Genomic DNA, 27,127 nt, shown 5'->3' with positions numbered 1-27,127 from the left:
TGAGTTACATCCCCAGTCCTTTTTATTTTGAGACAGGGTCTCACTAAGTTGCCCAGGCTGACCTCAAACTTGTATTCCTCCTGCCTCAGCCTCCCTAGTCACTGGGATTACAGGCATGCACCACTGTGCCTGGCTTGGTTTTGCTTTATAGAAAAATTCATTCATTTCTTGTGGGTCATCAACTAGTAGAGACATTTCACACTTGATGTTTTAGTTATTGTTTCCATGCCTATCTCCTAAAGTATAAGCAACTTAGGGGCAAGATGCATAACTTTCACTTCTGTGCCCCTTTACAGTACCAAGAAATGTCTTATACAAAGCAGGCCCTCAAGACAAGGCAGTTCCATGGATGAAGACATGAAGACTTAACAACAAAAGAGACAATCATCAAAAGGAATCTCTAGGGGCTGCAGCTGTGGCTCAGTGGCAGAGCACTTACCTAGCATGTGTGAGCACTGGGTTCAATCCTCAGCACCACATATAAATAAATAAATAAATAAAGGTACATCAACAACTAAAATGTGTGTGTGTGTGTGTGTGTGTGTGTGTGTGTGTGTGTGTAAGGAGAGCTGGGGCTGTGGCTCAGTGGTAGAGCACTTGCCTAGCATGTGCAAGGCCCTGGGTTCAATCCTCAACACCACATAAAAATAAATAAATAAAGGTATTGTGTCCAGTTAAAAAAAAGGAATCCCCAAACTTTAATGCTGATGACATTTTCCCAACCACAGGAACCTAACAAACAGCTGCAAGATCAGGGAGCATCAACATATTACCCTGGGCTCAGGAGGTTTGATGCAAGGATTGGGAAACCCTCCACGTGTCTTATTATCTGTGCATCTCTAATTTCTCAGCTGAGGAATTTAAAGTACTTAAACCATCTCCAAAGCAAAATTCCCTTTCTCAAGCTAGAGCTGGGGCAATGATCTATATCCCCCTAGCAATAGTTTTTCAATTATAGGGAACAAGATGAAGCTGCTCTGGTTCTATCCAGATAACTCCATTAGCACACCTGGAAGCTGCCTTTTTTGCATAAAGGATTGTGAAACTTAATAAGGTCTAGCTGGAAACAGCTCATGGCACCATGCCTTCCTCATTTCCTGGATCTTACGCAAATCAAATATTAAATCCTCCCTCCTTCGGGTAGTTGGTAACCAAATCTACTCCAGGCCTAAGATTTCATGGTCAAAAACGCCAGAAGGAAACTTTAAGACAATTGATTCCTCTGATAGGCTGTAAGGTGGGGAAACTTCTGAAACACAAATGTCCACACACCAAGTAAAAGGATGACTACTAAATATAGTGAAACTGGAGAGGGAATCACAACCAGGGGCAAGGGATGCTTTCATCATATAATGCCCAATCACAGCCACACCTGAACCCTATATTTCCAGGTCCCAGGAGTGAGGCAACACAGAAAACCTTTAAAAAAAAAAAAAACACCTTCATCCTAGGAAAGCACTAAAGCAAAGGACATGCAGTGGCCAGCAAAAGTGCCTCTGAGAAATCATCACCATCAAGGAGAAAAGCACACTGTCCTTTCCCTGAAATTATTAGCAGGGAGGGGTCAATGGCTTTAGACTAGAACCACAGTTCTTAGACTCTTGAGAAATAAAGTTTTTCCAAGGTCTTTCACTGTGCTCAAAATTGCAGAAAAGGCACAGCTCATCCTGAGACACAATAAATCATCATCCTTATCCTTACAGAGAACTCAAGGATTTTGTTTAAAGGAAGCTCAATGAACTTCAAAAAAATACAGAGAATTCAATCTATTCAGAACTCAAGGTTTATAAACTACTTTCACATCCATCTTAGCTGTTTCCTTACGTCATCTGGCAACAGAGTATCACTATCCCCACTTGCCAGAGGGGTACACCAAAGGTCTGAAAATGTACAGTGACTTTGGAACAAGACCTTCAGTTTTCAATGGAAGGGACACCAGCAAGAAATGCCCAGAGGGAAGACTTTAGACTGTCAGCACCCTGGCATTCCAGACCTGGCTATGTGACCACCCCTAGTGACCCTGAGCCATTTAAATTCTCTGAGCCTCCTTATTTCTATCAGCATTGCCAGAGATGCTTCCAAGAGGCCAGTCATTTCTATGGTAAGAGGCCTACGTGACCGAAGAAGAGTCTCTTTTGGAAAGTCATGTGCATACAGTTAAGCCTCAAAAGAGTCCCTCCATTCAGAAGTCTGTTTAACCCCAAATCTCTTATACCTTTAGTACCAAACAAACCCCCTTTCTTCTGAATTCACATCATCATCATCTTGCCGGTCTTTCAAATTCTCCCAATTCTAAGCTCCATTTGCCCCTCAGCCACATTGCTCATCTGCAATGTCCCTGTACCCTAAGGGGAGGCACAGCCAGGCACAGGATGGAGACACAAGGCTTCTGCCCCAGGAGAACTAAAAGAGGAGAAAATATCCTGATAGGGTCTCTTCATTTTCCCATATCTCTCTAAACATTTGTGTGATCTCAGATAAGATTATTCCAAAACTTCTCTCTACACTAACAATTGAGGGCAAAAGTCCTAAATTAAACTTTCACCACATACACTAAGCAACAGTTGGAAAAGGATATGTGGGTCAAAGAAAATGACAATGAGGTGTTTTGGAGGAGGGTAAGGTTTGCTATGACCTTCCTAGACTTCTTAATGTAAAAACAAGAAAGGCTGAGGTTGAAAGAGCATTTCTGATACTCAGAGGATTGATGGGTACTCTTGGGAGTAACTTTCTTAAGCAGTAGAACATTCAGTGAGAGTGAATTACCTATGAAAACTTAAAAACTAAAAGCTGGGCACAGTGACATTTGCCCATAATCGCAGCTAACTGGGATACTGAAGCAGGAGAATCACAAGTTCAAGGCCAGTATGGACAATATAGCAAGATCCAGTCCTCCACTCCACTCCACCTCACCAAAAAAAGAAAAAGAAAAAATAAAATTCAAGAACTGTTATAATTAGTAAGTTTTCTAACACAATTTTTATTCCTGGATCATATTTAATTCTTATGTACAAGATTCTATCCTATAACATTAAGGAATTACTGTCCATTTTTTAGGGTGTGATAAGGTATAATGGTGATGTTGAGGAACAGAATGCTTATCTTTTGGAAATAGAAAATTATTTATTAATGATATGCAGTCTGCAGCATGCTTCAAAATAATTTCACTGGGATGAATGGAAGTTAAGGCAAGACAGGCCATGGCTTGACACATTTCTGAAGCTGGGAGGCATGTACATGGGAGTTCATTATACCATTCTTTCTTTTTATTTTTTCATGTGTTTAAAATTTTCCATAGGGGGAAAAAATTAAAGGATTTTATTCTAAGCAATGATACCAAAATAATATGAAGTTTTTCAGAGCCCTCAAAAGAACTAAGGAATACCAAAAGCACAAGCAACAAAAGAAAAAAAAAATAGACAAACTGGTCTTCACCAAAATTAAGAACAGTTGTGCTTCAAAGGATACAATCAAGGAAGGATATGGGAGAAAAATGCTTGCAACTTATATATCCAGTAAGGGGCTAGAACAGATTTCTTAACTGTGGGACTCTTCAGAGGCTTAACTACAAGCACATACATGAACTCCTCAAAAGAGATGGCAGATTCCTCTGGCCTCTTATCACAGAAATGGCTGACCTTCGAGGCATCCTTGGGCAATGCTGATAGAAATAAGGAGGCTCAGAAAGGTTGGTTGGTCCACCGCACGAGATTGGTGGTAGAATGGCCAGGTCTGGAATGCCAGGATGCTGACAATCTACATTAAAGGAAAAATTTCCCCAGGGCATCATTTGCTGGAATCACACAAAGACCTCTGTCCCTTCAGTCGACACAGGACTTTAAAATGGGAAAAGAGCCAGGCACATGGTGCATACCTATAATCCCAGTGGACCCGGAGACTGCGGCAGGATAAATCACAAGTTCAATGCTAGCCTCAGCAACTTATAAAGGCCCTAAGCAACTTAAGGAAAACCTGTCTCAAAATTAAAAATTTTTAAAAAGGGCTGGAGATTGGGCTCGGTGGTTAAGCACTACTGGGTTCAATTCCTGGTACCAAAAAAAAATTAAAAATAAAAAATAAAAATAAAACCCTCTATGAACAAATGAACAAATCTTAGATCAGAGCATAGGGAAGCCTTATGATTTCCACAAGGATTTAAAAAAAAAAAAAAAAAAGCTAACATTTACTAAGTGTTTACTATGTGGCAAGCACTATTCCACTGTATAAGTATTAACTCAAATAAACTGTCATACTAACCACATGAGCGAGGTACTATTATCTCTATTTTACAGATGAGAAAGCCAAGTTAATTAGCCCAAAGAGAGATGGACAGTAAGAGAAGCTCTAGCTTCAAATGCAGGTAGTCAGGCTCCTGAGCCTCCACTCTTAGCAATGTTTCTTGCAAGTGTCCCTGCTTCTGGGATGACCACACACAGAAAGGTCAGGCACAGTCAAGACTGGTGTGCCATATAACAATTGGAGCTAACCTCCAGAATACCTACCTAACCTCTTCCAAGGACCCACAAACCACTTCCTTAGCACCTGGGCAGGCTAAGGCTCACTGCCCTTGGGCAAACACTGTTCCATAATAAAAGGAGTTATGAAGTGGAGTCAGGGAGAAGTGAGCTAAGCAACTGAGAATGACAGGCTTTGGAGGAAGTAGAATGAAATGTTCCCATGGTGCCTACGGTTAAGAGTCAGAAGGCAGATCTTCAAGGGTAAGTGGAGAGTGTAGGTAAAGTATAGCTTACTCATGTGTGGGGGGAATGAGCCCTTGCACATACAATTGATGAGAATGTAAACTGACAGAACCATTTTGGAGAGCAACATGGCATTATGTACCCCAACTTTTAAATGCACACACCCTACGTTTAAAAGCACATACCCCATAATCCCCAATTCCATGCCCAGGAATCTAATACAAACTTCAGAAAAAAATAGGTCCAACACTCACCCAAGCACTGTGTGAAATGACAAAAGCTTGCCACAACCTATGTCCATCTATGGAGAAGTGGTTAAATAAATCATATTTAAAAGTCCAATATAGGGGCTGTAGCTCTGTGGCAGAGCACTCACCAGCAAGTGTGAGGCACTGGGTTCGATCCTCAGCACCACATAAAAAATAAATAAAGATATAAAAAAAATAAAAAATAAAAGTCCTCTATATACACATATACATGACCATATACATATATATACATGTATATATATAGAGAGATATATGGAAACCCACCCTTGATATATTGTTCAGGCCCAAATTAAGAACACGACCCTCACCAATTTTGTTTGTGTATATGAACCATATGAATATATAGCATTGGCAGAAAAACCATCAAAAAGAAATATCAAACCACGAAATTTCACTTTTTAAACATTTTTTAATTTCTGTGTTATCCACCATTGTTATAAGCGTGTATTCCTTTTGTGTATTTACAAACTGATGTAAAAAAGGTAAAAGATTTCTGGGTGTGGTGATGCAGGCCTCTAATCACACTACTCAGGAGGCTGAGGCAGATTGCAAGTTTGAGGTAAGCCTGAGCAACTTAGCAAGACCCTGTCTCAAAATAAAAAGACTGATGATGTAGCTCAGTGGTAGAGCACATGCCTAGCATGTGCAAGGCCTGGATTCAATCCTCAGTTCTGCAATAATAATAATAATAATAATAATAATAATAATAATAATAATAAAGCTCAAAGGAAAGCAGCAATCAACTCTAAGGAAGGTAAATGGGAAGACCATAGCAGACGTTCTGCCAAATTGCACTGGATCAGGTTTTCTGCAAGAGGATTTGCACATTTAAAGATAAATTAGCCAAAGAAAACAGAAGGAACAATCAGGACAACTCTATATTCAAATTCCCAAGAGCACACTTCCTCTTCCAAATGAACCACTAAGGGAAAAAATTTAGATCAGATCAATAAAAATAATAAGCTGTGGGTTTTTCTTTTCGTTTCTATGTTTAGTGAATCTGTCAGGTGGAATTTTAGATGAGGAAGATAAATTAGGAGACAGCAAACCAAAAAGCATTGTTTAGAATTTTGAGAACCATGAATATTTTCTCCATGAACACATGCCTGGGATCTGAAAGAATGTGTAATAAAAAAGTATTACAACATAAGATTCTTCTTGCTAGATACTAAAAAATCAAAATAGACATGTTTTGTAACTTCATTCTACGACCCACCCTTCCAAGCCACAAGTATTCTTGCAATGTCTTACATTTATTTTCATCTCTTCCAAGATAAGTTTAAATTAAATTTCTTAAAACACCTGAGATCTTGGATCAAAACTTAGCCTCGGCAGTGTGATGACGATGGCATCAGGAGCAGAAGATACACGGCTTGTCTGTTTTCCCACAGAAGAAAGTGTGGAAAGTAGGAAACCAAAAGTAAATAAATCAGAGCTATGGGAATGTAACTGAGTAAGCCAGAGTATCCCAAAAACCCCACTCTGTGCAAGACTGGTGATCAAAAGTCTAGGAGGATGACCTACTTTCATTCCCACACTAGGAAAGCCCAGAATTATATCAACAAGCCACAGAATTCAGTAAGATGAGATTTGTTTCCCCTTTCTTGACCTCCCAGGTTGTAACATTCTAGATTTATTTGTGTTTCTTTGTGGTTTTCACAGCCCATGCAGAGTTCAGGCCAGACTTTGCTCCACCTAGTGGAAGTGCAAAGCATGGTCCACAGAGAGTGATCACAAACCAGACCTTAGTCAAGTATGCCACTCAGAAGGCAGGTCACCAAAAGCCACCATTACTGCTCCTTGCCACTCTCTGCCACAGCTCTTCTGGCTATGCAATTAACCATAAGATTAGGGGCCCCAGTATCCATGACTGGGGCTTTAGGGGCAAGGGATTAACCCAAGTCACTGTAGTACCTAGATTATGATGGTCCCTCAATTATTAGACCTAAGAACTGTAAGAAAGGCGAGGGAGAGGCCCTCTGAGGAGTATGAATGACTACGCATTCAAATAGTAGTTGGAATTCTGAATCCAAAGTCATCCAAGATACCCATAGCACCCATAAAGACTTGTCTGCTGGTGTCAGGCACCCACTGATCAACTGCAACCTGAGGACCTGAAAAAGAGCAGCTCTCTTTTTAGATACTGCAACCCTGACAGTCCAGGACATTTGGCTTCCCCTGTGGAGACCCTGAAAACACCTAATGGTTTCTGCAGGCTAGGTATGTGTAAGAGAAAAGCAGTGATCTCGAGGCCAAACATGAGCACAGCCTCAAGACTTGGACTGGGGAAAGGAAAAGTTCTAAGAACATGACTCAGTTCAGATTGGTTATGGGATGTGGAGGACACTTAGTAAAGAAAGGAATGGCCATCATGCTTTCACTGGGGTAAAAACAAATTATGTTCTTAAACTGAAACCACAAGGGCAGATCAAAGCAGGAGGAAAGAGAACTCAAAATTGGGTGAATATGGGAGGCTCACCTGTCCACTGAACCACAGACCAGATTGCTTTTTCCAAAATGTTTGATGTTGGCTGACCAAACAGCTGTCTGGAAAAGTACCTCATTAAGATTCAGCACATTAAAGCTTTAAACTGCTCCACCTAAAACTTGTCAGAGGTTATTTCATGCAGTTCACCATATTGTTTTCTTCTGTTAGAAGGGCTGAAACTGCAATAATGAGCTGGAACTGGTAAAAAGAGAGTAAGAACCACTAACCCAGGGCTTCTCCACCTCAGCACTCACATTTTGGATCAATTCTTTGTTGAGAGGCTATCCTGAGTAATGGGATGTTTAGTAGTATCCTTGGCCTTTACCCAGACGTCAGCAGCACTCCCACGTTGTCCAAACCAAAAATGTCCAACCACAAATGTTCAGAATCCAGGACAAAAGTTCTCTGGAGCAGGCCAAGTTATTCCTGATTGAGAACCACTGTTCTAAACACAGATTTACCATGAAAAGTGATTTACACAGCTAAGAAATCACAGGGACAAACCTAAGCCCAGACACAGAGTAGAATCAAGTAAATCGTGTTAAATTTCCCAGATCTCAGTTTCTGAACTTAGTGTGGGAGTTGATGCTAACTTGCTAACCACAATGCACTTGAGGACCACCAATAACAATGATAATTATTACACTTAATCATTAACTATATTCCAAGAGCTTTATATACATTGTATCTTTTCCCCTCATGTCAACCTTATAAGATTACTTTCATTTTAGTAGAGGAAGAAACTGAGGTACAAAGAGGTTAAGTAACTTGCTCAAGAACAGTGGGGCGGGGGTTGGCTGGGGCTGAGTGGAAGCGCACTTGCCTGGCATATATGAGGAACTGGGTTCAATTCTCAGTACCAAGTAAAAATAAATAAAATAAAGGTCTATCAACAACTTGGAAAAAAAAAAAAAAAAAAAGAGAGTAGTGTCAGGGGCTGGGGACATGGCTCAGTTGGTAAAGAACCTGCCTCACATGCACAAGGCCCTGGGTTCGATCCCTAGCACCACAAAATAAAAAAAGAATAATGTCAGATTTGGAACTCAGATCACCTAACCCCAGTGCCCATGATGTTACCACCATGTTAGACTGTACCAAACCCCCACACTGGAAAGCCATTAAATCAGCACTGTCTATTATGTAGTCATTAGCCCCATGTAACTATTTAATTTAAATTAATTAAAATTCAACATTATGCCACTTTGGAAAGCAGTCTGGCAGTTCTTCAAAAAGTTACAGAGCTATCATATGACCCAATAAATCCCCTACTGGTATATACCCATTAGGTATAGAACTGAAAACGTCATCACAAAAACTTATACACCAATGTTCATAGGAGCATTATTCATACTAGCACAAAAGTGGAAACAGCTTATCAACTAATGAATGGATAAATAAAATGTGGTACATCCATAATACTGAATATTAATTGGCCATAAAAAGGAATGAAATACTGATATATGCTACAACATGGATAAACCATAAAAAACATTATAGTAAATAAAAGAAGTCAGTAATGAAAGACCACAAAGCATGTGATTTCATTCATATTAAATGTCCAGAATAGGCAAATCCATAGAAACAGAAAATAGATTAGTGGATGCTAAGGGCTGGTAGAAGAGGGGGTGGAATGGGGAGCTAGTAGCTATTGGGTTTCTTTCTGGTGTGATGAAAATGTTCTAAAATTAGATAGTGTGATAGTTGCAAGATTCTATGACCAGAGTAAAATAAACAATTCATGTAAGTTTAATAGTGTGAATTTTTTGTCACTGAATATCTCCATAAAGTTGATACAAAAAAATGATTAACAATTCAGTTTCTTATGTATCCTAGTCATAGCTTAAGTGCTCTCGACATCCAGATGTGGCTATGTGGCTAATGAACTGGACAGCACAGGGAGAAGTAATATCCAGCAGCACAGGAAAGTTCTACTGGACAATGCAGCCTTGGACAAATAGATGGAAACCCTCAACCATCTGACCACAGCTTCCCTTCAAGACTCACCTACTTTTTCATTCCTCTACAAGCCCACATTCAAAGCTTCCACAGACCATGTTATCACCTTCAAATACACCTTCCTTTATTCTTCTGCCTTTGATAGGGTCTTGCTAAAGCTGGCCTCAAATTTATGATCCTACTCAGTCTCTAGAATTACAGGCATGGGCCACTGCACCTGATTTGGACTAGACTTTAAATATTGATAAGAAACAGCACTGTGGTGCATGCCTGTAATCCTGCTACTGGGGAGGCTAAGACAGGAAGATCTCCAAGTTTGAGACCAGTTTCAGCAATTTAGGAAGACCTGGTCTCAAAACAAATGATAAAAAAAGGCCGGGGTGTGACTCAGTGGTTAAGTGACCCTAAGTTCAATCTCCAATACCAAAAATAAAAATAAAAAATAAAAGTCTAGTCTAAAAGCTCCTTCCTCTATGAAGCTTTCACTATGTCCTCATCTTCCTCTTGCCCCAGAGAAATCAATTGTTCCTACTGTCCTTTGTTTGCACTACCACGTCAGCACTGAACCCTCTAGATTATAATTCATTGCGTGTATTATGTGTCCTTCCACAAGATCACCAGCTCCTTGAGGACAGAGATTCTCTTTTGCATTCGATGGTTTCCAGAGCCTACCAATAATAGCCAATAATGCTAGACTTCAATAAGTATCTATTTTCTGAATTCTACTGAATTCTAGTACAAGGACTTACAGGAACTCAAGATGCTGATTTTAGACAAATGCTCAAATAAATGATGGTCTGATGCCATTTGTAAGAAAAGAGAAATGGAGTAGGGTTTTCCCAGGCTGAGTAAAGGTGAAATACAACTTGGAGTATGGTGGTGGTGGTGGGGGGNNGGGGGGGACAGCAGGAACTGGGGCCCCATCCAACTCAAAAGTTTTAAGCTTGGCAGAGGAAAGGTAAGGAATACATCTCTAGAGATTTGTGCCCAGACCACTGGCTGAGCCACCTGATAGAAAAAGACATTTCTACTAAGACTTATTTTAAATAACAGAGTCAAATATTCTGGTTGAATCTAAACATTAGAAAAAAATAAGCTCTATCTCAACCACAATTTAACTGAAGGAAACAAATGCCAAGGCTTCCCTGTTTAGAAACTGCTGCTTTTGTAGTCTTCACAAATTTAAAGAATCATATCTGTGAATCACAGTGACCCATACAAGAGTTAAATCTAAGTTTCTTTTTTTTTTTTTTTTTGAAAGCGCAGGAAGTACCCTTTTTATTTTTTAAGAGAGAGAGAGAGAGAATTTTTAATATTTTATTTTTTAGTTCTCGGCGGACACAACATCTTTGTCTGTATGTGGTGCTGAGGATCGAACTCGGGCCGCACGCATGCCAGGCGAGCGCGCTACCACTTGAGCCACATCCCCAGCCCCTAAATCTAAGTTTCTAATCACATAAGTGAGCCAGGCTGATGAACTTTCCTGGGCCCACAAGGCAAGAAATGGCTGTCCCAATGCAGATCTGGTAACGGGAAAAGCAAGCCACCTGTAAGTATCTTATACTTCTGATACTAAGATTATATGCAATAAAAGATTATATTTAATAGATCCATTTCAGGGGGAAAAAATGCAATGCAGAACCCATACCATTTTCCATACAGAATGAGTACAGCAAGTCCTCAATTCAAAGTGAGCTAAAATGCTGAAATAAGGACAGTGAGTACCTGAAGTACATTCTATACCAAAGGGTCTCTGGGTTGTTGTTTTTTTTTTTCTTTACTAATTTGTACATGCCAAAAAACAAAACAAATCTAAATTGACTAAATTGTGGTGGATTCAGAGTTAATAATTATATTGTAACTTCCATTCCAAAGGTTAAAATTCAAAACACAAACCTCATTACAAATGATCTAGTACTCTTGGTGTGGGGTGAGAGCATGTAGGAGGATTAGGAAGAGGGCAGCAGCTCATTACAAAAATTTTCCCTTCTCTGCAGGAACTGTAACCCCTTAATAGACTGGTCAGTACTAGCACTCATCTGAACAGAACAAAGTACAAAAGCCACCCTATCCCCAAAATAAGTATTCGAAATGCTAGAAATAATGATAAGAAAGCAGCCTGTGATCAACAAGCTGTAATTAAAACAAGAAACTGAAGAGCCTCTTCCACATCTTCAGATTATCTCCAATGCTCCAGGACCTGGTAGAAATAGCCATTTTCCATCCTTCTTGCAAAGTGGATCCACTTCCTACCACCAATCAGCCAACCTCCAAAGACTCAACCACTCCTGAATTAACCCTCTAGCAAGATTATTTATTGGTTAGGGGGAACAGCCTTTCACAGATACTTTCAGAAATAACACATATGCAAAAAAAAAAAAAAAAAAAAAAGTTTTTGTTCTATATTTTGTTCTGTCAACACCTATACTACTTAACTTTGCCAGTCTTGAGAGTTATAACTTTTCTAGTTGACAAAGAAAATTTATGTCACCTGCCAGGAAAACAAAGAACTCAAAGAACCCTAAAGGGTCCCAGCCCTAGAAAAGTTTATAAGCCAGACCAGAAAATGAGCTCTATTTATTGCACATGTTATTTCTAATGCACATAGATAAGTTCTGAGGAAAAATCAGACACTCAAACAGATAAATGGAGAAACAAATTTATAAACATAAAATGGAATATTATTTAGCCATAAAAAGATGTGAACTACATGCTATAATGTGAATGGTCCTTGAAAACACTACATTAAGTGAAAAGAAGCCAGACACAAAAGACCACATATTGCAGGGTTCCATTTACATGAAATATCCAGAATGAGTAAATACATCAAGACAGAAAGCAAATTGGTTATGACCAGGAGCTGGAGGGAGGACAGAAAGCAATCTGTTAATGAGGACAGGATTTTCTTTGAGTGATGAAAATGCTTTGGAATTAGACAGAGGTGGTGGTTACACAACATTGGGACTATAAAACACCACCAAATTGTTCACTTACTGTTAATTTGCTATGTGAATTTCAACTCACTTAAATAGTAATGGGCAAAACAAAATGCATATGTTCAAAGGCAGACCTTAAACTCCTAAAGAAAAGATTAAGTATTTTTGCTGGCACTCTATTTCTGTACTTGATCACAACATGAAGTTCAAGTGCAAAGCTGTATGGCCTTGGCCACTGTGCTATCTGTATGTTATTGTCTGATGCCTTTCTTAAAGACTGGGGAGAGAATGGAAAGTGAAGTAAATAAAATAACAAAGCCTTGCCAAATTTAAGGAAGGAGGGGTGATTCCCCCTACTGCACCCCACCCAATTTGGCACCAAGAGTAACGCTCCCATTAAGGTTTCGAAATGCCAGCAGGAGTTGGAATCAGCACAAGCAAGCTTCTCTGCCTAGATAGAGCAAGCCACCCAGCAAGAAAAGCTGGGGTGCTCCATTTGCTGCATCAGAACCACCCTTTGCTCAAAAGGCCTGAGTTGGCTCAGATCAGCATCAGTGACTTCCTCTCCCTGACCAGCCAGCCTAAAGCAAGGGCTTCTTGTAGTCCAAGTGTGCCCCTCCTCTTAAGGGGTTCTCACTCTACTTCATTCCACCTGCCTTCCGAAAGTCCTGCCTCCAACAACGTGCCACCAAGGTGCCATGCCATACATCATTAAAAAATGGAGCCAAGATGTCCTCAGAACTTCCCCTTGTCCAGCCTGAAATAAATATACTCTCAAGCCAGCTCAGTAGCCTGCCTGCCCCCTCTACCTCACACACACAGACGTGCACACAGTCTTGCTGCCTCGGACACTAGCTGGGAGGGGACATTAATGAGACTCACATGCCCCAATGTGGCACCAACACTCAATTAACAGTCACCCCAGAGCACCTAACATACTTGCCATCTCAAAGGAGCCTCATTCGCTTAGCACCATGCCTCTGCCACTAGCCTGCCACCAAAACAGTCACAGGTGTCCCTCAGCTAAACACGACGCCCCCTTAGCTCCAGTCCACGCTAGGCATGGGCGCCATCTCAAACCCCTCAACTCTTCGCAACTACACTCCTTCAGACCCCTCCACCCAGGCCTCGACGACCTTCAAGCCCCCAGCCTGGCCCGGACGCCCCCTCCTCCTTACCTGCGGGGGTTCAGCCCTGACTGACAGGGGGCTGGGCAGCGCCTGGAGGAGCAGGAGCGCCATGCCACCCAGGAGCCTTCTCTCCATCCCCCTCCTGCTCCTGCTCCTCCGCCACGGCGCCGCCACCTCCCTCCTCCTCCCTCTCTTCTTCCCTCTTCTTCCTTCTTCCCTTCTTTTCCTGTTTCACTCTCCCCTCCCGCTTCCGGCTCTGCTCCACCCGCCCCAGGCAAAACACCCTCCCAGACATGGAGGAGGGCCTCCAGTCCCAGCAGCTCATTGGCTTCTGACCTTCGTCCATTGATCAAATTATCTGTCGATCAAACATGGGTCTTGCCCACTCACGAGGTAGACCTGAGAAATTCAGCCAATGAAAAGTAGGAGGAAACCGGGACATCTTGAGTGCTGCGAGATGTTGTAAACGCGTCCCACCCCGCGGAGAGTGGCGGAAGTAGCCAGATTAGAGGGTGGAACATCCAGAAAAATGTGGAATCTATAGCGAATGCAGCCATTTTGAGTGTGGCGGAAATGATGGTTCCACAGGTCAACAAAAAAGAAAAAAAAAAAAAGGATATGAAAGAAAGAATATGATAATTCAAAAGGGTGTTTTGAAAATAAGTTATGTCCAGGGGCTGGGGGTATAGTTTAGTTGGTAGAGTGCTTGTCTCTCAAGCACATGGCCCTGGGTTCAATCCCCAGCACCAAAAATAAGAAGTTATTTCCAGAAGGTAACTGAGCGCTCCTACAGGAAAGCAAAATTGCTCTAAAAATATTTGAGGTTTTTTTTTTTTTTTTTGTCTTGAAGCACAACTCCATTACCAGAGTCCCTCTTCCAGATTCAAACCACCCAAGAAGTAACTTAGGTCCATTTGAATTCCCTATTAGATAGTACCTTCACCTGAGGCAGTGCTTTCCCCCTCAAGTTGCAGGGACAAAATTCTATGACTCCAACTCAGAAATCGCTCTGAAATCCACCTCTCATTGCTTCAATCCGTGTTCTCAAATGGATAAATAAAAATGGCCTCCCTGATCCCCTGCAGAGCCTGGATTCTTCCACGCACCACAGCAACAGTGCTGTACCCTATAAAGCCAAACATTGTGTTGACAACTTCCCCTTTTAAAATACTTCAACTATCTACAGGATATATAGTTCAAGCTTCCCAATATGGTCCTCTCTGTGACCTGATCCCCATCTACTTTTTATCTCACTGCCAACCATTACATTGTCCCAAATGCACCACTCACACTGAACACTTAAAAAGACGCCCAATAACCTTTGTGTGTGTGTGTGTGTGTGTGTGTGTGTGTGTGTGGTGGAGCTGGGGATCAAACCTAGGGCCTTATACATGCAAGGCAAGCACTCTACCAACTAAGCTATATCCCCAGCCCCCAATAACTTCTTTACAAATTACATACACAGTTCCTGTTTACAAATTCCTAGACTTCACCCTTGTTTCTTCTTCTGAATTCACTAACACAGTATACAGAATCTATATCTGCCTGCCTGATTTGCAGCTTTTGTACAGCACACACTCCTACTCCTTCCTCTCATTTTTAAGTCTCTACAAAATACTTCACAAGGCTCAACCATTAACTCAATGTTGGGAAAATAAATGAACATGTTTAGCATACTTGAGGACCTATGTTCCATCCCCAGCACCATAACATACATACATAAACAAATAATAAAAAGCAAAAACAATTTCACAAATGAAGACCCATGGCAAAGAATTCAGATATCCAGAGCAGCCAATTTTCTCTCAAAAACCTGCCAAAGTTTTTACAGCCTGGCCTATTCTAGTTCATGTCCGATACTGGAGGGAGCTGCAGTTGGCTTAAATATAGGCAAAATGAGACACAGGTAAGAGTGAAGAAATAAGTGTGGCCCAGTTTAACAAGTTCTGCAGTTCTACAATTCTGCCTCCCTACCTCTGCCCCCAGTACTAGAGATTAAACAGAGTGGCAATCTACCACTGAACTATATCCTCAGCTCTTTTATTTATTTATTTATTTTGGTACTGGGGATTGAACTCAGGGGTACTCAACCACTGAGCCACATCCCCAGCCTTATTTTGTACTTTATTTAGAGACAGGGTCTCACTGAATTGCTTAGTGCCTTGCAGTTGCTGGTTTTTAAACTAGGGATTCTCCTGTCTCAGCTTCCCAAACTGCTGGGATTATAGGCGTGCACCACCACACCCAGATTATTTTTTAAGACAAAGTCTTGCTAAATTGTCCAGGCTGATCTTGAACTTGCAATCCTCCTGTCTCAACTTCCCAAGCAGCTGAGACTAAGGAACATACCAGTGTGACTAGCCCTGCCTCCATCTCAATCCTGCTTTCCCAAGTACTAAAAATGGTAACAAATATTTTTGCCAATCTCTAATTTCTTAGGAATTCATCCATCCCTAAATCAATCTTTAGGGAGAAGTTGAGTATAACCAAGGGCCAAATTATTTTCATGGCACAGTCTCTCGATCCCAGCCGCAAGGAACTCTTAAGAATTACACAGGAGGGCAATCCCTATTGGGTTCCCTCTTGCCCCTGCAAGAGTTCTGTCTTCATTCTTCATGTTTAAATAAATCCTACTCCTTTCACTCTGGGGGGGTGGGGATTACACATAAAGGCCAGGGTGTCACAGCACAGGCCTGGAATCCCAGCAACTTAGAAGGCTGAGGCAGTATTATGAGTTTGAGGCCAACCTCAGCAATTCAGGGAGGCCCTAACTAACATAGGAGACCCTACCTTTAAAATTTAAAAAGGGCTGGGGATGTAGTTCAGTGTTAAAGTCCCTGAATTTAATCCCCAGTACAAAAAACAAAAAATCAGATATCATTATTAGAAACTCCAATTCATTCTGGCAAACTCAGGGTTTCTGTCCCACCCTTTTCTCCTTTTGCCTGAGGGCAGGACAAAACTAAACCTTTTGCAGTCTGAACTAGCACTTCCCACACCAAGGCTGTTTTATCACCCTTAACTATCTTCTGACATCTCACAGGAACCAACTCAAAAGGCAGAGAAATGATGCAAACCAAGGTGAAAGCAGTCTGATTTTTTTTCTTTTTTATAATGCTGGGAATTAGACCCAAGGACACTGTTATTGAGCTATATTTCCAGCCCTTTTCATTTTTTAACTTAGAGACAGGGTCTCATCAAGTTGCCTAGGCTGGCCTGACTTGCAATTCTTCTGCCTCAACCTCCCAAATAGCTGGGATTATAGGTGTGTGCCACCTGTTTGGATTTGGAGTTTCTTGGAAAGTAACATTCTGGAATTAGAGGATTGATGGTCACACAACTTTGTGACTGTACTAAAACCACTGCATAATACACATCAAAATGGGGGAAGAGCCAACTACAACCAGTTTCTGAGCATCCAGAGCAAGATCCTTTCCCTTTAGAATAGTATTCCTTCAAGTATGGTCCCCCAACCAACAGGATCAGCATTACAAGAAAATTGTTAGAAATGCACATTCTCAGCCGGCGTGGCAGCCCACTCCTGTAATCCCAGTGGCTCGGGAGGCTCACAAGTTCAAAGCCAGCCTCAGCATGGCAGGGCGCTAAGCAACTCAGTGAGACCCTGTCTCTAAATAAAATACAAAATAGGGCTGGGATGTGGCTCAGTGGTCAAGTGCCCCTGAGTTCATACCCCAGTACTCCCCACAAAAGAAATGCACATTCCCAGGCTCCACCCTAGACCTACAGAACTGGAAATTCTGGGGACGGGTTCTACAATCTATTTTCACCAGCTTTCCAGGTGATTATGATGCACATTCCAAGAGACATTTCTCCAAGGTAGGGGAAGGTGTTTGTGTTAGGGGAAGGTCTTTGTGTTAGGGGTCAGAGAGTCAATATATTACGCTTTAAATGCCACATATAAGAATAGGGTCTCTGTAACATTTTTTTAAATTATTGTTTTGTAGTTGTATATTGACAGAATAATTTTATTTTACTTATTTTTATGTGTGAGGCATTGGGTTTGATTCTTAACACATAAAAATAAATAAAGGTATTCTGTCCATATACAGCTCCAGCCCAATATATCCTTATTCTTTGTATAAAATAACACTTTATAGATGTAGATTCTTCTTAAGTTAGAGCAATTGCTGGCCCCCAGGCATCAGACAGGTTTCCCTTATAGGTATGATACCCTCTGAGACACGATGGCCAAAGACCAGATCCTGCTTTCCATCCAGGCTTTATTAGCTTAGTCTGCACTTTTTCAAGCTCTTTCAAGTAATTTATTCAATTCACAGTGACAGCCTTTGAACACAGTCAGCAAATCTTACCAGACAAAACTCAGTGACCCCAGGTATGCCACAACAGTCCCCCAAGGAACTTGAGAAACCACTTTGGCAGCCCAGCTGGGGAGGAGAAGTGGCTGTGCTTCGCTGTGTGCACTTAAGGCTCTTTGGTCCCGATCGATTTCCTCTAAGAGGTGTCCAAGTATAACTCCCCTTCCCCATTCAGCACACACCAGTCTTTCTTTGGTGTTTAAGCTAATGGGCTGAGGGAGGCGGCCAGAAAATTTTACCCACTGAAGTGTGGGTTAATGTCTATGTGCATCCTTTTCACTCATAGGGGACTTATCTTTTCAAACAGAGATATAAGGCAATGAGAGAAGAGACTTCCACCATTATAGAGCAGATGGCAAGCACAGATCCAGACATGATTAAGACAGAACAAAGTCAACGTCAACAGACAGGACTTGAAGCACCATGTAACTCTGCTGCTTTGCACAGTGTCCTTTTCAGCACTAATAAGTCCTGGGTGCCTGATTAAATTCTAATTTAGCAGCACTCCCAAAGAAGCTTTCCAACCAGGGCACAATGAAGAGAATGGAGAAGAGTGGAGAAGAGTCCAAAGTGACTCAGACTGCTTGCCCCTTCTCTTGTGTCAGGATAGAATTGCCTGGGTAAAAGGCTCCATTAGTTGGGAGAGGAGGTGGCGGGAAGGGAAGAGAAGATATAGAACTTTTCTTGTCCTAAGGGCTCATCTCCAATCATGGCTGGAAGGAAATCCTAAAGGTTTCCTATTTTTTTCCAAATGAACGGCTTCAGTGTCTCCCCAGGTAGCAGTAATTTCTCCCTGAGAAGGCCTCAACTTCTTGTCTCCAGGGGACAGGGGTTAAGGAGGAGACAGACAGAAGACTTAGGTCCTTGTTCTCTTTGGTCCCTGTTCTTTTTTTTTTTTTTCCTTTTTTGCAGTGTTGGGGGATGGACCCAGGAACTCATGCATGCTAGGCAAACTCTCTACTACTGAGCAATAACCTCAAGTCCCTTTTTCATGTTTATCCCCTGGAGTCCAATAAACTAGTTGCTTGGGTAGATGCACCCAACTACCCTATCTTCCCCCTATCCAGCATGATTCTCAGGCCTTGTTGGCAAAGATGATGGAGGACCGGTGTGCAAATATGGGTATACACTGGTCTTTGCTGGAGCGGGGCATTTAGAGACCCTTATTGAAGTAGACATAAGGTACATGTTCTCCATAGCTGGCCTTGATGGTGTCTTGGAGCTCTGGTTCCAGATAGGAAACTGGTAATTTGCTGAAGAGAACAAAGGAGATTATGAGCATGCCACCTGGGATAAGTGGCAAAGTACCCTCAGAAAAATTCCAACCCACATGTTACCTCCTGATTTTTCCAGACCGAATCTTTACAAGACTTTATATAAAGTATGCCCACAGTATGCCGCCCCTACTTCTTAGGCCTGGCTTCACTCTCCCTGAGCTAAAGGAAGTGTTTAGCAGATGACCACTGAACCAGTACGGAACTAGAATTTAAGGAAGGGGAGACTGGCTTCTTCTCAGTCTCATAACCAAGCAAACCCATCTCCTGGAGCCAGTCTCCACTCCCCACTCCTCCATCTGAGACCTCCCTTCCCTTTGTCCATCTTGGAGGACAGGAAGAGAAGTAGAGAGATCATCATCTGGTCTCTGGGAAACAAGAACTAGAATAAGGCCCTTATTCAATTTTAAAGGCCAGATCTGGCCAGAGCAGAGCTTCCAAATAACCCAGCCAGCAACAAAGGAAGTTTCTTGTCCACTAGCCCATCTCTCAGGCTTGCTCCATGTGGTGGGAGCAACTCATTCCTCCTCCTGGCTGTTCCTCCCCTTGAGGATCTGGCTGGTTTGCCATTCACCCAGGGTTAAGAGGCCCAGGATTTAGACTAAGAGGTTGATGCCCTTCCTGGTCTGTCCCTCTTGCTTTGGGCAGTAGGCAGGTTGCAGCAGCAGAGACAGGGTGTTTAATAAACCAAAGTGGATGACAAAAGACCAATACCATATCTGTGGGAAGAGCCCACATGCCACTGGCACCATGAAGAGGAGGCTGTAAGAAATAAGAAACCAAAGCGTCAGGGGACCAGCCCTGTCCACACCCCATCCCTGAAAGCTCTAAGGGAGGTGCCCAGGAACCCGGCCTGCCTCCCCAGCCAGCCTCCCCAGCCAGACCCTCAGTCCTCTCCCCACAGCCTTTCCCCATCCTCTGAGCATGAGGAAATTCATCCTGGCATGGGGACAAAACCAATGTCCTGCCACCACTCACCCCCACCTCACACCCAGGTTCAAGCAGATGAGAAGATAATGATATGACTAGGGTATGCAAGCAGCGTACTCCAAGATCACAAGCACCCACAGCCAGTAGGAATGGAGTCATTGTCATCAACCCCGTGGCTTTGCAAAGCATGATTATTGCTAGGACATGTTTACCCAGTGGCAGGCTCCTAAGAATGCTGACGTGACTTGTGTCATTACCACTCAGCTACATCCCCAGTCCCTTTTATTTTTCATTTTGAGACAATCTCTTCAAGTTGCTAAGGCTGGCCTCAAACGTACTCTCCTCCAGCCTCCCAAGTCACTGGAATTATAGGCATGTGCCACTATGCACAGCTTCAGTGACTTTTAAAGTCAAGTAAAGGAGCACATGCTCCCCAACACAGGCTAACAAGAAGACAGATCTTGGATGTCCCAGCCACCATAAAACCCAAACCATCCAAACACCATACTCACAAGCACCCAGACAGCATGACCTGCAATGGGGCATGCAGCACCTTGACTTTCTGCACAAAAACAAATAAAAAAAGAGAGACCCACATGGGTCAAAGTGAACCACATGCCTGCCCTTCTAGGGATCAGCCAGCTAGCAGAAACTAGAAACTGATACCTGCTGGCCCTGAGGGAGAAGAGAAGTGACCAGACTCTCTGTTGCTAATGTGGAAGTGGGCAGCAGGGGAGGGGAGGGAGTCCCAAGCACAGGTGTGGTTGAGGAACTGGGCAGGGAAGATGCAAAGACAGCCCCGCTTACCTTCATGAAATGCAGTTTCTCCAGCCTTTCCATGATGACTGGCAGCAAGACTGGAAGAGAACAGGGGAGAAGCTGGGGAGGGCAGGGGGGAGTGGCTAGAAGACCCCTTTGTACAGTCAAATGTGGGAACTGAGAGTTTCCTGCTTTCCCCAAAAATGTCAAAAAATATTTGCCATCGGGGAGAACAGAGATTGCAAAGTCATGGCCACGCTCTTTCCCCACAAGTCCCAGTAAAAACATGATTCCCAAACTTCTGAACTTTCAAATCTGTAACAGGAAGACATTTGCTACTAGGCCCAAACCATCCTTCTCAAAATCAAAAACTAACTTTGAAAGCTCATGAAAACAAATTTTGTAATATGCCCCTGCTGAATGCAAACCCAGGCAAGGAATTTATTCTCACTACCATCATCTCCTAAACAGCCCGCGCTGTGCCCACCATGTCAAGCCCTGGTGCATAATGGCTTTTCATTAGTTCAATGAAAATAACTTTCTCCCCCAAATCTCTGACTAAGTGATATTCTAGGAACGAAGATTATTCTCCTGAGTTTGAGAAGCATGGCTGTAGAGGCTGGGGTCCCACCTCCCACTGGAAACCTGAGTGTGGCTAAGGCCTCCACCATGTATTCCAGAGTTCCCCAGAATGGGAGGGCTTCTCCATCTTACTCATGCCAGGGGCAGCCATGGTGATCCGGGAAATTACCACCTGGGTGATGCCTATGGCTGCAGCTCTCTGAGGGCAGAAAAGATTAAATGATCAGGAATAATTTATTCTGTGTACATGGAGTGCGTAGGAGGGCTGGGTAAGAGTCATGGGTAAGTCAGAGCTGGTTTTGGAACCAGAAATGATGCAGGAAGGATGTAAGAGGCCTGTTCTGAACAGAGAAATACAGGGAAAATTGATGGGGAATGAGGTTGGAGTCCGAGACAAGCCTTTTTAATACTATAATGGCACAAAGGCCTGCTCTGATCACTAAGGAAGAAACAGGGTCTTAGAAGGAAATCCCCCCTCCTACCCCAAGAGAGGCCTCTGCTCACCTGGGAATGGCCAAGCTCATTCTGATTCCCATCCTTCACACAGATGCCCTGGATGAGTTCCCTAAATATAAATAGGAGTTGCTGGACTTGGGAAAGGGGTGCTAGGCCTGTGACACACCAAGGGACCAAGGCCAGGGCACTCCAGCTCTAGACCACCCTCTGCAACCTGGCCCCCTGACCTTTCTTCCACAGTCCAGTTATCAGTGGCTAAGAGAGTTGGCCCAGGGTACATATTACCTCAGCAGACTACTAAAACTGCAGAACATGTATATAACCTTGAGCATGGTCCTTACCCTTTCTAAAGCCTCAGTTCTCCTGATCTGCAAAATGGGGATAAGCTGAGCACCTACTTCACTGGACCTGGTGAGGATTAAACAAGACAATGCCTGACAACTGCTTAGTCCAATACCTGACAGTACCACTCCCCAAACAGGAGCTACTCTGGCTGTTCACAGAGCAGCTATTTTTTTTGGCAGGGTGTGGTGGGGTACTGGGAACTGCACCCAGGAGCACTTTACCACTGAGTTACATCCCCAGCCCTTTTTTACATTTTGAAAAAGGGCCCTACTAAGTTGTTTAAGTACTTGCTAAGTTGCTAAGGCTGGCCTAGAATTTGCAATCCTCCTGCCTCAGCCTCCCAAGCCACTGGAATTACAGGTGTGCACCCCCATGCCTGGCATCAGGTCAGCTCTTGACAGCACTCCACCAGAGACCAGGTAGATGGCTGCACTTATTCATCTACTGGGAAAAAGCTGGATGGGAAAAGGGAAGAGGGGGGCTGGGGATGTGGCTCAAGCGGTAGCGCACTCGCCCGGCATGCATGCGGCCCGGGTTCTATCCTCAGCACCACATACAAACAAAGATGTTGTGTCTGCCGAAAACTAAAAAATAAATATTAAAATTCTCTCTCTTTCTTTAAAAAAAAAAAAAGAAAAGGGAAGAGGAAGGAGCAATGTGGATACATGATATTCTGTAGTGTTCTTTCTCTAAGGGATCCTATGGTATCTCCAATGCTAGCAATCCCAAGAAAACACGGATTGTAGATGTAAATGACTAACACTTATGTAGCCTTTGCTATGTTCCCAGTAATGTGTGGAGTGCCACACACACACACATTATATCATCAAAATCTCATAGCAGAGGAACATCTCTGCACACTCTAGTCAAGAAACAAAAACTGGGGCTGGGATTGTGGCTCAGTGGTAGAGCACTTGCCTAGCATGTGTGAGGCCCTGGGTTCGATTCTCAGCACCACATAAAAATAAATAAATGAAATAAAGGTACTGTGTCCAACTACAAATAAAAAATATTTAAAAAAAACTGGACTGGGATGTAGCCTAACATGCACAAGACACTGGCTTCATTACCCAGCACTGAAAAAAAAAAAAAAAAAGGGTAAAAACTGAAGACACAGTGAATTTTTCCACCTGTTCAGCTGAAACCCTTAGAGCTGGGGGTCTAGAAAACCTCTATCTGCTCCTCTGGCTTTGTTTAGGCTTCTTGGTTCTGTTCTATCTTGAGGCTCCTCGCTCTGCTGCATTTCATTTGGTCATCATCCCAGGGCTTTGGGGGTAGGCAGAATTCACGACTTTAACACAGCTTCAGTTGAAAGGAGGGGGTCTGAGTAAAACCCCACAGGTCCATACTACCTCCCCCATCCCCCACAACAGACAGGCTGACTACCCTAAGTCCCCCACCATTACAACTCTCAGGGCCATCACCACAGGGGTAGCCAGTCCTCAGGGATCCTTCAGAGGCTCATCCCAGCAACCCTCTCCATAAAATCCCAGTCCCAGGAAGCCACCCACTGCCTTGGTTTTCTGCCCTTTCCCTGCTAAGTTGTGGCACGTACGGAGAAAGGGGCTCCCTCTACTCACTGCTGTCGCGTCATTGGGATATTGACACAGTTAGCTGCAGCCACAGCAGCAAAGGGCACCCAGCGGCCCACCAAGGGTGGTGCTCTCTGTTGGGGGCAGGGAACAATGGGAGTTGTTCAGGCTCATGGGAAGGTGGGAGTGGGAGGGACTTAAGGATTATAAAGAAAGGAAGACAATTAAACTGAGCTGCCACTACATGACCAGACATCCAGACTAAGAATCCTAAACTCTGGCCAAGGCCCACTAAGGACAAATCCCAGGACAGCTCTACAGTCTTCCCCAGGACTCTGCTGCCCCCTGGTGGCCACCATGCCCACAGCAGCTTCTGACCATACCTTTGTCCACATGTTCATGCCCACAGCGGTGGCCAATGCGGTGGTTGTGGCTGTGAAGTAGGAAAGGGCCATCTGCCTAGTAGAGGAAGGAGATGCTAAATGTTTGAAAGATTAGGTGTTGAAGGCGGGGGCCCTGCTGGCTGAGGCAAGGCCACAGGCTTGGGGGAGAAAATCTGGTATTAGAGGTTCATACCACATGTCATCTGATCCCAGCCTAATCTTGGGCCCCCTCCCCATCACTCGCAACGCCCTGGCCCAGTGGTCTTCTTTCAGTATTTAACCTGTGTATACTGATGTTCCCTGCCCCGGGGAATTCTTTCCTGGGCTTCTTTTCTTCTTTTTTCCTGTAGACATGAGGATTGAACTCAGGGCCTCATGTGTCTACCGCTGAACTACATCTCCAGCCTTCTGTAATTTTATTTTGAGACAAGATCTGGCTAAGATTTTTGAGATCCTGCCTCAGCCTCCTGAATTGCTGAAGTACAGTTGGCACCACACCTGGCTCTTTCCTGGGCTTTAATGGGGCTGAATTCTCACCTTTCAGAAATAGCAAAAAGGACTTCCTGACCAGCCTGTCCACATGGACACCCCTCTGCCATTTGCTGTCTTGTCACCCTGTCTATGTCCTTAATGGCAGCCATCCCAATCTGAGATTATTGTGCTTCTTTTTTTTTTTTTTTAATATTTATTTATTTTTTTAGTTATCGGCAGACACAACATCTTTGTATGGCACAACATCTTTGTATGTGGTGCTGAGGATCGAACCCGGGCCGCACGCATGCCAGGAGAGCGCGCTACCGCTTGAGCCACATCCCCAGCCCGTGCTTCTTTTCTTAAAAGACCTTAAACTCCACCACAATAGGAACCACAATGCCCTGCTCATCAAGGTATCCCCAGCTCCTGGAACCCCACCTGGTATAACATACACTCGTGAACATGTTGTCAAATCAATGAATGAACATATTTTGAACTGGTCAGGGAAGAAGATACTCTCCTAGACAGTCTGAGAAAATACTTCCAAACATTGAAAAGGGTGTCTTTGCTACCTGCTCACTGCAGGTCCCACCGACAGGGAGAGTGACAGCCCAGGAACCCTTCAGCAGGCCTGTGCCTGAGGAGGTAAGAGGATAGCTTGGGGTTCAGGTCTCCTACCTCACCGATGTAGGGGAAGCGGCATTCCTGTTGGTGTAGTTGACTAAGGCATTGAAGGACTGGTTCACCCACTGCCAGAAAATCACTGCCGGCACAGTCCTACCAGGAAGGGAGGCCAGAAGCAGAGGAGTGAGGATGGAAAGCAGGGCTTGAGGTCCACCAATTACCTCATCATCTGCTATTCCCTAAGCTGCTCCCACTGTTTATGTACCAGGCTTTTGGACAGACTGGGTCCTCTGCCTGGAGTATCTACCCTCCTCCTTCCACACATGGAAAAATCCTTGGAACATTCCCAACCTGTCTCCTGTCCCTCCTGAGACAGAATTAGTCACTCTCCATGTACCCTGCGCCCACGACCCCATATTCTTGCTCCAACCTACCACTTACCAAGCTGCACTCTGTTTACTTCTTGGTCTCCTCAACAGAGCTCCATGAGGGGAGACACCAAAGTCTTTATATTCCCAGCACCTGGCCCAAGGCCTAGCTCAATAACTGAACAAATGAATGCATGGGTAGGACGAGGCAGGAGAAAAAGGAGGGAGGAGAAAGAGGGAGGAGGAAGAGTCACACATCCAGCAGCTACAGAGAAAGTTTATTGAATCACTTAGAGAGCCAAGAAAAATGGCCTTCTTGGTACCCAGGGGTGCTTAATCACTGAGCCACATCCTCAGCCGTTTTTAATTTTTATTTTGAGACAGGGTCTCACTGATTGGCTTAGGGCCTCGCTAAGTGGCTGAGGCTGGCCTCAAACTTGCAATCCTCCCTGCCTTAGCCTCCTGAGTTGCTATAATTATAGGCATGTGCCACCACGCCCGGTCTACTGTGTATGGTTCATTAGAAAAATAAATTAATTGCAAATAAGTACTTTTTAAAGAAGAACTTAGGACAGCCTATCTGACTGTGTGAATTTGGAAGAATCACTTAGCCTCTCTAGAATTTCATCTACAAAACAGAATTGAGAATAATACCTATATACAGGGACATTAAGAGGGCTAAATGAGGCAATACGTGCAAAGAACTTAGCATACTGCCTGTATCCTGGAAAGTGATCGATCAGGAGGACTGCTATTATCATCCTAAGTCGGCTTACTGCCTCGCAAACCCAGGCAGCTGCACAACCCCCTGCTCTGCTCCAGGGCCCACCTGTAGAACTGGAGCATGAAGCCTGTGATGATCATGCCGCCAGGGACCTGGAAGGACATCCGCCCAATGACATTCATCTTCTCCCCAGTGTCAGGATGGAAGGCTGAGTCATATAGCTTCTTGGCATAGAGCAGCTGCTCCACTTGAGTACCTGGGGGTATGACCCCACTCCTGTCACCCAAGGACAACAGGCAGTTAACTAGCCAGCCCAATCAAGTCCTCCCAGTCTTCCTCCTCTCATTTCTCCCTCCTCCCAGAGATCTCTGCCTATTCCTTGTCCTTCGGTGTCCCTCTCCCCCTACAGTCCCTTCCCTTGATTACTCACCTGCTCTTCTCCACCATCATCTTGGCCCAGTCCAGCTCTCGCTCTGATACAAAGACAGTGCGGGGGTCCGTAATGTTAAAGAAGTGCTTCACCCTCCCCAGGAAAGTGTACTGGTCCCAACGAGGGGCATCGATGTTAAAATCAGACAGGCTGGCCTCCATCTTGCTCACACCCAAAACTGCAGACTTAAGGAACAGAGAAAGAGTAAGGACTGTCATCCAAATCAAAGCCTGCCCAAGGGGGCCTGAGTGCCTCCCAGTGTTGTAGACTGCCTGCCTTCACCAGCTCCTGGACATCCTTTGACACAGCTGAGGCAGTCCCAGTGAATGATCACCAGGCTGAGACATTAGGCACCAACACGTATTTCTGATGCCTGCTTATGGTTTCAGCCCTGTGCTTGATCACTCTGTCGGAAAAGCTGAAAAAAGGG

The 27,127-nt window shown here is 43.7% G+C and overlaps 1 protein-coding gene across 11 annotated transcripts in view; it reads right to left on the bottom strand.

Annotated features, from left to right (window-relative positions):
- Positions 1-27,127, bottom strand: part of LOC107149842 (WW domain binding protein 1-like) — a 78,462-nt gene that overhangs the window by 43,758 nt on the left and 7,577 nt on the right. For 5 of the 11 annotated variants that reach the window (XM_048807245.1, XM_048807244.1, XM_048807249.1 and 2 more), the window contains 8 exons: positions 26,698-26,882; positions 26,373-26,543; positions 25,230-25,328; positions 24,078-24,153; positions 23,743-23,828; positions 21,866-21,926; positions 21,494-21,560; positions 20,828-20,877 (listed from right to left, as the gene is read on the bottom strand). In XM_048807245.1, the coding sequence (XP_048663202.1) occupies positions 20,828-20,877; positions 21,494-21,560; positions 21,866-21,926; positions 23,743-23,828; positions 24,078-24,153; positions 25,230-25,328; positions 26,373-26,543; positions 26,698-26,858 (771 nt within the window). In that variant the 5' untranslated portion in view covers positions 26,859-26,882. Of the gene's footprint in view, positions 1-13,527; positions 13,733-17,703; positions 19,070-19,804; positions 19,853-20,532; positions 20,583-20,827; positions 20,878-21,493; positions 21,561-21,865; positions 21,927-23,742; positions 23,829-24,077; positions 24,154-25,229; positions 25,329-25,616; positions 25,722-26,372; positions 26,544-26,697; positions 26,883-27,127 lie in introns of those variants that run through there. The other 6 variants (XM_015494727.2, XM_048807253.1, XM_048807251.1 and 3 more) reach the window with 6 other exon arrangements.

The sequence above is a fragment of the Marmota marmota genome, unplaced genomic scaffold (assembly GCF_001458135.2).
Source record: "Marmota marmota marmota unplaced genomic scaffold, marMar, whole genome shotgun sequence".
NCBI lineage: Eukaryota > Metazoa > Chordata > Mammalia > Rodentia > Sciuridae > Marmota > Marmota marmota.
This window is presented reverse-complemented; position numbering and strand designations above follow the sequence as displayed.